The sequence below is a fragment of the Theropithecus gelada genome, chromosome 3 (assembly GCF_003255815.1).
Source record: "Theropithecus gelada isolate Dixy chromosome 3, Tgel_1.0, whole genome shotgun sequence".
NCBI lineage: Eukaryota > Metazoa > Chordata > Mammalia > Primates > Cercopithecidae > Theropithecus > Theropithecus gelada.
This window is the reverse complement of record NC_037670.1, coordinates 72,929,959-72,942,340: the sequence shown is the minus strand read 5'-3', so window position 1 is coordinate 72,942,340 and position 12,382 is coordinate 72,929,959. Positions and strand designations below refer to the sequence as shown.

Here is a 12,382-nt window from a genome sequence, read left to right as displayed (position 1 = left end):
GATCAGTGATATCAAACATGAATTAATACATTGCCTACCTTGTAAGAGGCACTGCTGAAGAGCTTGCACATGTTAACATACAGTACCTCTACCCTATGAGGTAGATAGTATTGTTAATCCTATTTTTAAAGACAAGGAGAATAGGCACAGAGGTCCAGTCCAGTTATTTGCCTAAGACACATCAAGTAAGTGACTGAGCTGGCATTTGAACCTTCAAGAAAGCAAATAAAAGTTTGGTTATCTGGAAAACATTCCTGATCCATCTGAAAGCACTGGCATCAGTAACCTGTACTATTTTAGCTATTTGTTGGGTAAAGTTTATTTTTCCTAGAGATGAGTGTTGAGATCATCCATAAAGAATCTCTTACTTTTAAGGGGGCCAGATACCGTAGCTCACGCCTGTAATCCCAGCACTTTGGGAGGCCAAGGCTGGCAGATCACCTGAGGTCAGGCAGGAGTTCGTGACCAGCCTAGACAACATGGAGAAACCCCATCTCTACTAAAAATGCAAAAATTAGCCAGGCATGGTGGCGTGTGCCTGTAATTCCAGCTACTAGGGAGCCTGAGGCAGCAGAATTGCTTGAACCTCGGAGGCGTAGGTTGCAGTGAGTCAGGATAGCACCACTGCACTCCAGCCTGAGTGACAGAGCAAGAGAGCAAGACTCCATCTAAAAAAAAAGGAAAGAAAAGAATCTCTTACTTTTAAATTGTGGGAGGGAACAAAAGCCCTTTTTGATGGATTACTTTGCTTTGCTCTCATGGGGCTGTCCTTCAAGAGCAATGCATTCCCTGAGCTTCAGGATGGAAAGGTGGAATCACTCCAGTTACCCCACTCTGCAGTACTACAGTATATCTGAATTTGAGATATTCCAACAGAGACTGAGGCCCACATCATATCATACACACACTTAGAAAGGAAATTCTTTGGCGGGTTTATGATGCCTGAAAGCTTCCCAATATCGATATTTCAAATTGTCCCTTTGTTTGTTACTCCAGGAGGTTTTTACACGCTGAGGCAATGCATCATAGTAAGATGGCTGAGAGGTATGCCTTTGTTTTGTTTTTGGACCTCAGGTGCATAGACTTGGTTTAATCATAATCCTTGTGTCACTCATCATTGGTCCATGCATGGCTCTCTTTTATTTATTTTAGTTACTTTAGTTATTTTAAATAATGTTAATAAGCAGCCATGAACCTACCAGACAAAAGCTAGAACCCTGTAAATAACATACTTTACTCATATTATCCCTACCCCCACCAACCTATCCCCTTGCCTTCCTCCACCTGAGGTAACCATCATCCCTGTTTTCTTTTGTATATACTTTTTGTTGCCATCTATATGTACTCATAAAAGGTTATATTTTTAAATTTTAGTTGTTAATTTTATAAAAGCACATCAGGCTGTTTGTAATATTTTGGGAATGACTTTTTAAACTAATATTATATTGCTAAGATTCAGCCATGTTATTGCATCTGCCTTTATTTTATAACATGAGTAATTGTGAAAGAGTAGATGTGAAAGAAGAACTTGCTTAAACAGGCAGGCCATCCTCAAAGCTCAATCTTAGGAAAGCAGACATGGATATGGAAATTCCTTTAAAAAAAATTCCAGGTGTACCTCCTTGGAGAGTCTTCATGTACCTCCTAGAGGTAAACAGATCCAGGTTGAGGACTATAGGTATATATCACTAGGTGGGGTTGCTTAAGGGAATTTGTAGATATTCTGGGCAAGTTTATTCACCTTTCTAAGCATCAAGTTTCTCATCTTTAAAATAGATACAACAGTAACATTCCATTAAATACTTTATTAGGTTAAGAAGAAAGCATTTATAAATCAAATATTTGTATCTTTAAGCAAAAGTTATTATCTCGTGTTATCAGTTGTATGAAGTTATTTTAAGATAGAATTGACTAGGAATTGTGGGCAGTTTTGGTAGTTGTTATTCACAACTCTGTTGATAAATGATGAGCCACTCTATACCTGGATTACCTATTTTGAAAACTTGTCTGTAGCATCAGTTTAATTCTAGAGCATTTGGCTAGACAAGCAAGTTAGTAAAAAGTAAGCTTTTACTGTAAAGTTCTTCACAAATGTTATGTTCTAGCCTTCCTTTTTTTTTTCTTTTTCTTTCTTTTTTTTTGAGATGGGGTCTGGCTCTGTCACCCAGGCCAGAGTGCAGTGGCATGATCTTGGCTCTCTGCAGCCTCTGCCTCCCAGACTGAAGCCATCCTCCCACCTCAGCATCCCAGGTAGCTGGGACTACAGACATGTGCCACCACGCCTGGCTAATTTTTTTGTAGAGACAGGGTTTCACCATGTTGCCCAGTCTGGTGAACTCCTGAGCTCAAGTGATCCACCCACCTTGGCCTCCCAAAGTGCCGGGATTACAGGCATGAGCCACTGCGCCTGGCCCTTTACTATTTTTTTATCCCATATCTAGTTTCTGCAAATGGCATATTTTTCTGTTTTGTGTGACAAGGCCTGGCTCTGTCGCCTAGGCTGGAGTGCAGTTACATGATCTCAGCTCACTGCAACCTCCACCACCCGGGCTCAAGCTATCCTCCCACCTCAGCCTCCCAAGTAGCTGGGACTGCAGGTGCACAACACCATGCTCAACTAATTTTTGTATTTTTGGCAAAGACAGGGTTTTTCCATGTTGCCCAGGCTGGTCTTGAACTCCTGGGCTCAAGCAATCCTCCTGTTTTGGCCTCCCTAAGCGCTGGGATTATAGGCGTGAGCCTCTGTGCTTGGCTGGAAGTGGAATATTTTTTCTGCCTTCTTTTTCATGTCTTATTCAGTGTATGATGTACTATCATAAGAACTGACTTTGAAAGGTTGCACCAACAGTGATAGTAGGCTTTTTTTTTTTTTTTTGAGACAGAGTTTCAGTCTTGTTGCTCAGGCTGGAGCGCAGTGGCACAATCTCGGCTCACTGCAACCTCCATCTTCTGGGTTCAAGCAATTCTCCTGCCTCATACTCCTGAGTAGCTGGGATTTACAGGTGCCCGCCACCATGCCTGGCTAATTTTTGTATTTTTAGTAGAGACAGGGTTTTGCCATGTTGGCCAGGCTGGTCTCAAACTCCTGACCTCAGATGATCCACCTGTGTTGGCCTCCCAAAGTGCTGGGATTACAGGCATGCCTGGCATAGTAGCCTATTTTTATGAATATATATTCTTCATTCATAATTTTGATAAATGATTATTTATTGATTATTCAAAAGCCAAAGAAAAATAGTTTACCTGTAAAAACAAAGCAAGCCCTGAAGTAAGTGGGACAATAAGGATGATTTTTATTGGAGGAGTTTTACAGAGCCATTCTATGAAATCTTCAAGAACTATTTGGGGTGGGGGCATAACTTTGGTGCTACATAGTAACTAGCATTTTTTGTTAAGAAATGCCATTTACAATTTAATTCCTTTTTTTTTTTTTCAGTCTTCCTTTATGGCAAGATTGTCATGAGTTATGGAGTAAAAAGCGAAGAAGACAGAAGCAGATGGGCATGACCGATGATGTTTCCACAATTAAAGCCCCTAGGAAGGACTTGTCTCTGGGCTTGGATGACAGCAGAACCAACACACCCCAGGGTGTGCTGCCATCTTCACAGCTGAAATCTCAGGGCAACTCAAATGTGGCACCTGGTCAGTAATGCTTCCATGGGTTGGTTTTCTTCACATTGTTTTGCAGTTAATGCTGATCATACTGCTCTAGTGTTAAAGCATCTTGTGGCTAACGATGAAAATTAACATTTATTCGCTGAACTAGACATTTCTTTGTGCCAGTATAGAAGTTTCCTTGCTATTGGCACCACAATTTTAAGTAATCTTAAGGTAACTTATAAAAGAAGCATCAAATTACCTGACTGGCAAGTCCTCGGATTTCTGTATTTCCTTTTTGCTCTTAAAGGTGCAGGAGTCAGTAAGTCTTTTACTGACACTGCTCTCAGTGAGGCTCCGCATTCAGTGTCTACAGATGCTTAAGGAGTAGGAAGAAAGGTAGAAGAAGAGAGCTAAAAATCATAATGAGAGCTCTTTCATACCATAGTGACCCCATGTCACTCCTAATGTTATCATTTCTCTGGTTATATTAAAGAATCTTAAAGATTGGGGCCAGGCATGTTGGCTCATGCCTATAATCCTAGCACTTTGGGAGGCCAAGGCAGATGGATCACCTGAGATCAGGAGTTTGAGACCAGCCTGGCCAACATGGCGAAACCCCGTCTCTACTAAAAGTTCAAAAATTAGCCGGGCATGGTAGCATACACCTGTAATCCCAGCTACGCAGATGCTGAGGAAGAAGAATCGCTTGAACCTGGGAGGTAGAGGTTGCAGTGAGCCGAGATTGCGCCACTGTACTCCAGCCTGCACGACAGGAGCGAGACTCCATCTCAATATATTTATATATTTATGTATGTGAATCTGATATTTTGCCCAAAGTAAAATATGAGAAGGGAAGGCCAGGCATGGTGGCTCACGTCTGTCTGTAATCCCAACTCTTTGGGAGGCCATGATGGGCAGACCACTTGAGTCCATGAGTTCGAGACCAGCCCAGACAACTTCCTGAAATTCTGTCTCTACTGAAAATACAAAAAAAAAAAAAAATTAGCTGGGCATGGTGGCACATGCCTGTAATCCCAGCTACTCAGGAGGCTCAGGCATGAGAATTGCTTGAACCCGGGAGGCAGATGTTGCAGTGAGCCAAGATTGCACCACTGCACTCCAGCCTGGGTGACAGCGAGACTGTCTCCAAAAAAAAAAAAAAAAAAGGGTATCTTATATCTAGTTATTTTAGGGAAACTTAAATTTCTTCCTCTGACTCAATCTGTCATAGAGTAAGTTTTTTGATGCAAAGTCTGCCTCTTTAATGTTGTCAAGAGTGTTAAAATCATTTAACAACTTTTTTAAAAGGACCTCCACTCCCTCATTTTGCCTAAAGCATCCAGAAGCACTCATCTTTAGTTTCAGTTGTATGAAAACAGAGACTGATATCAAATAGAGAGAGGTGTGTGTGTATGTGTGTGTGTGTGTGTGTGTGTGTGTGTGTGTGTGTAGGTGGTGGCTTATTAAACATGAAAAAATAGACTAGCACTTCTTAAGAGATGAGTATATGTTGATTGATCAGTTAGTTGATTAAAACAGATTGTGGATCAGACTGAACTTTTGGTGGTTGAAGATAAATATAGATTAACTGAGAAAGCTTTAGAAAGATAACCATTAATGCTTGCTGATGTAGTCTACAAGCTTCTACTTGACCTTGGTTTGACTGCATACTTAAAGTACTCATTCTATGAATACCAAAAGCAATTATTTGTTGTTCAAAAGTATTATTTCTTGAAATAGTGAATTCCCCTTATACATTAAAATATTTGTCCTGCTAACAAAAGGATGTGAAATGGCAATAACAGAAATTTTGGATGGTGATCAGTTTTCCCAGGCAACAGTTGTCATATTTAGCAAGACTCTCAGGTCTTTATTTGTGGTCCTCTTCATGGAACTGATGTCTTAAACTCTACTAAACCTAGTACAACAGAGGGTTGTTAGTTTACTCATTTTAGCTGGTAAAAAATGAATTGCCCCTTCTGGGCTCGTTTTGTTGTTAATTTGCTCTAACTTACTTTACAACCCTGTTTTAATGTTGGAGAGTTTTATTTTTTATTTTCCTTTTTTAACTTTAATTTTTTTTTTTTTTTTGAGACAGAGTCTCTGTTGCCCAGGCTGGAGTACAGTGACACAATCTCAGCTCCCTGCAATCTCCGCCTCCCAGGTTCAAGTGATTCTCCTGCCTCAGCCTCCAGAGTAGCTGGGATTACAGGCATGTGCCATCACACTCGGCTAATTTTTGTATTTTTAGTAGAGATGAGGTTTTGCCACGTTGGCCAGGCTGGTCTGGAATCCTGACTTCAAGTTATCTATAAATAGCTGGGTGCGGTGGCTCATGCCTGTAATCCCAGCACTTTGGGAGGCTGGGGCGGGCTGGTAGCTTATGTTCAGGATTTCGAGACCAGCCTAGGTAACGTGGCAAAACCCTGTCTCTACAAAAAATACAAAAATTAGTCGGGCCTATATTCCCAGTTACTTGGGGGACTGAAGCAGGAAGATTGCTTGAGCCTAGGAGGTCGAGGCTGCAGTGAGCTGAGATTGCACCACTGGCACTCTGGCCTGGATGATAAAGTGAGACCCTGTCTAAAAAAATCAAAAGAGAAAAGAAAAAAATCAGTATTCTGATTAAGAAGTGAGAATTCCAGGCTGGGCATGGTGGCTTACGCCTGCAATCCCAGCACTTTGGGAGGCCGAGGTGGGTGGATCACCTGAGGTCAGGAGTTCAAGACCAGTCTGGCTAACATGGTGAAACCCTGTCTATACTAAAAATAAAACAATTAGCCAGGCATGGTGGCACACGCCTGTAATCCCAGCTACTAGCAGGGGTTGAGGCAGGAGAATTGCTTGAACCTGGGAAGCAGAGGTTACATATCACGCCACTGCACTCCAATCTGGGCAACAGAGCAAGACTCCGTCTCAAAAAAAACCAGTGAGAATTCTGTTTTTTTGAAAAAAAGATGAATCCTCTGAGTCATTTTCTTCTCCGTCATCAGTAAGTGTGCTGAAATAAGAAACGCCCCTTCAGCAAAAGAGGCACCTCAATTAAAGACCACATCCCTGAATTCACATGGAGAGACTACCTGTGCTAATAGGGAAATGAAAATAAGGAAAAATGACTTTTGATATGTAGCATACAAGCATGCTCACGGGTCATAAGAATAACTTGCAGAAGTATCTCAAAATATATAGAGAGAATATAAAAGCATTAAACATCAGTTTTTCATCATCTTAGAGTTGCTCTTCTATCAATCTGTCAGCTGTGATTATGGGAATTTCTTACCATTGCAGTCTTATAGTTACCATATATGGTATTATATGCATTTGAGTCTTGTCATTATGTATGATTAAGATAAGCTTGCTTGAAGGAGGACCTGTGTAAATTATCCCAAGTCTAAACTGAAAGTTGGAAAAACAACTGAATCGCTATTACTGGTGATGAGTTAATACTATCATATGCATATATTAATAATAAACATGTTTCTGTAGGCATTCCTAACTTATCCAAAGTTGCTTACAAAAAAAAGGTAATTTGAATAGAAACACAGGCATTTTATCAGAATCTGCAAAACGTCATAGTTTCAATATAGTGCAAAGATAACCTTAGATTTTGCATAATAAACTTTATTTTAGAGAAAGTATGGTGTAGTTAGGAGCTCAGATTCTGGAATCAGAATATCTGGATTCAGATCTCACCTCTGCCACTTACAGAATATTTGACCTTGGGCAAGTTGCTCGGTCTCTTTCGGTGTCAGTTTCTTCTCAGTAAAAGGAGGTTAATAATAGTCTGCCTTATAAGGTTTTTGTAAGGAATAAAGGATATTAAATGTTTTGAAGGTACGTGACACTCCCTTAGCTGTTATCATTATCATTATTCATTTCCCATTCACAATGTGCTGTTTCCTGGTTAAATCCATAACATGAGTTTTTAGTAGTGGTCTTGATTTTCCTTTTGAAGTATTTACCCCTAAAGATTCAACATTGACTGCAGTTCTTTTTATGTACAGGTACATTTTAAATGTACATATTTAACTAGACTTGAGGTTCTCTTTTTACAATATTTCTTAAATACTGTCCCTCAAATATACATTTTCATATGGTAATACAGAGCCATTTTGGTGTGGGGGTGGGAGGAGCTGTGAATTATGGCAGTTCTAATTAATATAATTTTGTCTTTAGTAAAAACAGGCCCTGGACAGCACTTAAACCACAGTGAATTGGCAATTCTCCTAAACCTACTACAATCTAAAACAAGTGTTAATATGGCTGATTTTGTCCAAGTGTTGAACATTAAGGTAAACTCTGAGACTCAACAGCAGCTAAATAAAATAAACCTTCCTGCTGGAATTTTGGCAACAGGTGAAAAACAGACAGATCCATCAACACCACAACAGGAGTCTTCGAAACCGTTGGGAGGAATTCAGCCTTCTCAGACCATCCAGCCTAAAGTGGAGACTGATGCTGCCCAGGCGGCTGTGCAGAGTGCATTTGCAGTTCTGTTGACTCAGTTAATAAAGGCTCAGCAGTCAAAGCAGAAAGATGTGCTACTAGAAGAGAGGGAAAATGGATCGGGACATGAAGCATCATTACAACTCAGGCCACCTCCAGAACCTAGCACTCCGGTGTCGGGTAAGTGTGCAAATACCAGACCACTAACACGGCTGCATTAAATTGTCTACTCAGTGTTGCTGACTATTTATAATGTGTATAGTTCAGTGACATTGCTAAAAGCTGTCCTGAAAAATCTCAGGTTACTGGCAATAGGTTCGTTTTTTAGTCTGTTTACTTCCAGGAATGGATTCTTTAACAAATTATCTATGTGAGATAGAACTCATTATGAATGGTAAAGAAATTTCTAAGGTAAACCTATGGTTAAGAAATAATATTTAACTCCAAATACAAAAGGATACTTGACTAAGGCATAATTTATGTATACAGTAGCTTTTGTTCCTTAAGCAATGAAGTATAAGTGAATTATGCACCCAGCCAATTATAGCTGGGTGCAGTGGCTTACACCTGTAATCCCAGCACTTTGAGAAGCTGAAGTGGGAAGATTGCCTGAACCCAGGAATTCAATACCTATCTGGGCAACATAGTGAGACCCTGTCTCTAAAAACACTTTTTTAATTAACTGGACATGGTGGCACATGCCTGTGGTTCCAGCTACTTGGAAGGCTGAGGTGAGTGGATCACTTGAGCCCAGGAGGTCAAGGCTGCAGTGAGCTGTGGTCACTCCACTGCACTCCAGTCTGGGTGACAGTGAGACCATGTCACACACAAAATTTTTTTTTAAAGAGAAGTCACATACAGTAAAATTTACCAGTTACCATAGTACTGGTAAACCTTTTGCTTTTTTCATTTAACATTTTGGCAGAGATGGAACTTCTAATCATCTTTAGGACTACCTACAGGAAACACTGAGTATTTTGAATATTTAGTTTTCCATGGTAACTTTTGACCTTGTTTTTGCTCTGTTTCACTTAGGACAAGATGACCTCATCCAGCATCAAGATATGAGGATCTTGGAGCTAACACCGGAACCAGACCGGCCTCGAATTCTGCCTCCTGACCAACGACCTCCTGAGCCTCCTGAACCACCACCAGTCACTGAGGAAGATCTAGATTATCGGACAGAAAACCAGCATGTACCCACCACCAGTTCTTCATTAACTGACCCTCATGCCGGAGTGAAGGCAGCCCTGTTACAGCTGCTTGCTCAGCATCAGCCCCAGGATGACCCCAAAAGAGAAGGTGGGATTGATTATCAAGCAGGAGACACTTACGTGTCCACTTCAGACTACAAGGACAACTTTGGATCGTCTTCTTTCTCTTCTGCTCCTTATGTTAGCAATGATGGTCTAGGAAGCAGTTCTGCTCCACCACTAGAACGACGTAGTTTCATTGGAAATTCAGATATTCAGTCTTTGGATAACTACAGTACTGCTTCATCTCATTCTAGTGGTCCACCTCAGCCTTCTGCCTTTTCTGAGTCGTTTCCCAGTTCAGTAGCTGGTTTTGGAGACATTTACCTCAATACTGGTCCCATGTTGTTTAGTGGAGACAAGGACCATAGATTTGAATATAGCCATGGTCCTATTGCAGTCCTGGCAAACAGCAGTGACCCTTCCACGGGGCCAGAGAGTACTCATCCTTTGCCAGCAAAGATGCACAACTATAACTATGGTGGTAACTTACAGGAAAACCCGAGTGGCCCCAGCCTCATGCATGGACAGACCTGGACTTCTCCTGCCCAAGGACCTGGATATTCACAAGGATACAGGGGACATATTAGCACATCAACTGGCAGAGGCAGAGGCAGAGGGTTACCATACTGAGTATCTGTTTTTCCTCAGGCACATCATTTTTATCTGGAAAGACTTTTCTAGCTGCAATTTAAGGCAGCAATCCAAGAGACTTGAATAATAATAATTCAACAACAGCTTTATTTTTATGTGGAGAAGGGTCTTGCATACAATAGTTTAAAAAGACAAAAAAAAAAACCTTTGCTTAAATTCATGCTGTTCTAAAAACTAGATCTATCAATTGTACATCTTCACAAATTCTAGTTAACAATTTTATTTTGTATTCTTGCAGTTTTAAGTGGATGCTAATTTTAGGGACATAAGCCTTTTATGGCCCTCTTGCAGATCTTCTGAACTATGCACATTTGTGCTTTTTTTGTAAGTTTGGACCAACTTTTATGTAACAAACAGCCCCTCCCCACCTCCAGTTTTACAACAATCAGAAAGGGCACTGATTTATTTGGTATTTTTCTTTTTACAAAGCTACCTTTAGTCAAAGGTCACTGTCAGTCTTTGCACCTGCTTTCAGTGTTATTGTGAAAGGTGTACTTTGTGCTCATTTCAGAAAATAAAACACAACCTTTCTCTTGATGCAACAGTTTTATAAGAAAAAAATGGTCAACGTTATTTTTGTTTTGTTTTGCAGATTATCATAGCCTAGCAAAATGCATTTAAATGAAATAGTGGGTTTTATATGAAAATTATGGGTGGGGTGGGGAGGGAAAGTAAGTGCCTTAACAGGTAAGCTTAAGGTCTGAAAAAAAATAGTTAACTTTTACCCCCATTTATCTTTTAAAGGGAATCAATGCATTAAAAAGGCAGGAAGCTCTCAAGTTTTCAGGGGCTGCCTGTTCAGTTCCGGTTAGGTCCATTCCCTCTGCCTGTCACACCTTCTCCTTTTCTGCCTGTCTTTGGGCTGTGTTACCTTTCACTACTACCTTCTCTTGATAGGGGAGTGAGAGCAAAGAAAGGGAGCAGAACTGCAATCAGTACCTTTTGTTTGATAAGTTCTAAAAAGTTTTGTCATTTAAATGGTTGAAAGTAATAGCTCCAGGAGAATTTTAGAGTATTATTTTCTTTCAGGCTGCCATATTATCCCTGTTTCCATTTGCCATGGATAATTGGAGGTTCATAGTATAGAAGCAAGAGTTAATAACAGAACTTGCATAAATGTGTTAAAGTTCGTGGGGGAGGGGTGGCAAATACCATATTTTAAGTTATGCAATTGCCATTTTAAGAAAGTCAGTTCTATTCACTTGTTAACTAGAAACATTGCCTAGATTGAGTTTATGGAAGCAAAAAGAAAAAGCAATGAGAGAGAACTTTTATCTTCCTTCCTGTCACCTTCTATGTAGTTGATTATGACTTCTGCCAGACTTAGAGGAACAACTTTAGTTCATTTCAACATTTTTTTTTGTTTTTATGAAGAGCATCAAAGAATGGAGTAGTCCTTATTTAAACTGTAATGGTGTCAAGTCTCACTGTGTGCACACTCTCACACATATACACACAATTATTATTCTAGAAAGGAACCAAAGGTAAATAACCAGTGTTTCCATTATCACTAAATGGAAAAATTGACTGGAAGTTAGAGTTGTGCCAATTAATCATTTTGTTCATTAACTGTTCTGGTAACTTATTTTTTTTTATTGGAATCTTAAATTGGAACAACTGTTACAGAATGTATATTGCTCCAGTTCTAAAGCCAGTTAACCCTGTGCCCTCTAACTTACGAACCTTCATTTCAAAACAGTATGTGGGAAGCCCTGTAGTTTGATAACAGTAAAATTATTTTAAAGAGGATAATTTACCATTTTACTACTATAAAACAGTTGATATCAGTTGACCATTTTATTTTTTGATGGACTCTTTATTGTTGGGAGAAAGAAATGAATGGAAGAAAAAATATTTTGCTTTTATTTGAATATTGATTACTAACAACTTATAAACTACATTGCAGGAAATGAAGAAATATTTTGAAATTAGCAAAATAGCAACAGTATTCAAGTATCTGAAATTTTAATATGGTGAGTCTTAGAGCTTTAGACTTTCCTATAAGTGACAGTATCTAAGTTATTCTTAATAGTCACACTTGATAATTCTGCTGACCATAAGCAGCTAACCTACAATTGAAGATATTTATGTGACATGAATAGCCTGTGTTTTAAAAATTAAATATTTTATATAAAATTGAACTGTGTTTGGATAGTTTTTCTAATCAAACATTTCAGTTATATATTTATGTTGGGAGAGTGGCTGGGAGGACAGGGAAATTGTTGCTTTGAAATTGAAAATTTGAACTAGAACTTCTAATACTATCCTAAGACAGCATTGCTTGTGAGACATACCAGTCTTTTATATATCACTTAGAAGAAAAAATGTTTGCCAATTAAGCCACAAAACAATGCTAAGATGTCATCAATTATAAGCTGCATCCCAGATTCAGACATGTTATTATATAGATTATTTGTCTTATAATTGAT

At 39.5% G+C, this 12,382-nt stretch overlaps 1 protein-coding gene across 2 annotated transcripts in view; it reads left to right on the top strand.

Moving 5' to 3' along the window:
• The window catches only part of CDK13 (cyclin dependent kinase 13), a 140,190-nt gene extending 128,096 nt beyond the window's left edge, over positions 1-12,094 (top strand). Inside the window, exons 12-14 of one of the 2 annotated variants that reach the window (XM_025379740.1) lie at positions 3,437-3,642; positions 7,957-8,226; positions 9,082-12,094. In XM_025379740.1, the coding sequence (XP_025235525.1) occupies positions 3,437-3,642; positions 7,957-8,226; positions 9,082-9,932 (1,327 nt within the window). In that variant the 3' untranslated portion in view covers positions 9,933-12,094. Of the gene's footprint in view, positions 1-3,436; positions 3,643-7,776; positions 8,227-9,081 lie in introns of both variants that reach the window. The other variant, XM_025379739.1, reaches the window with a different exon arrangement.
• The last annotated feature ends 288 nt before the right edge of the window (positions 12,095-12,382 follow it).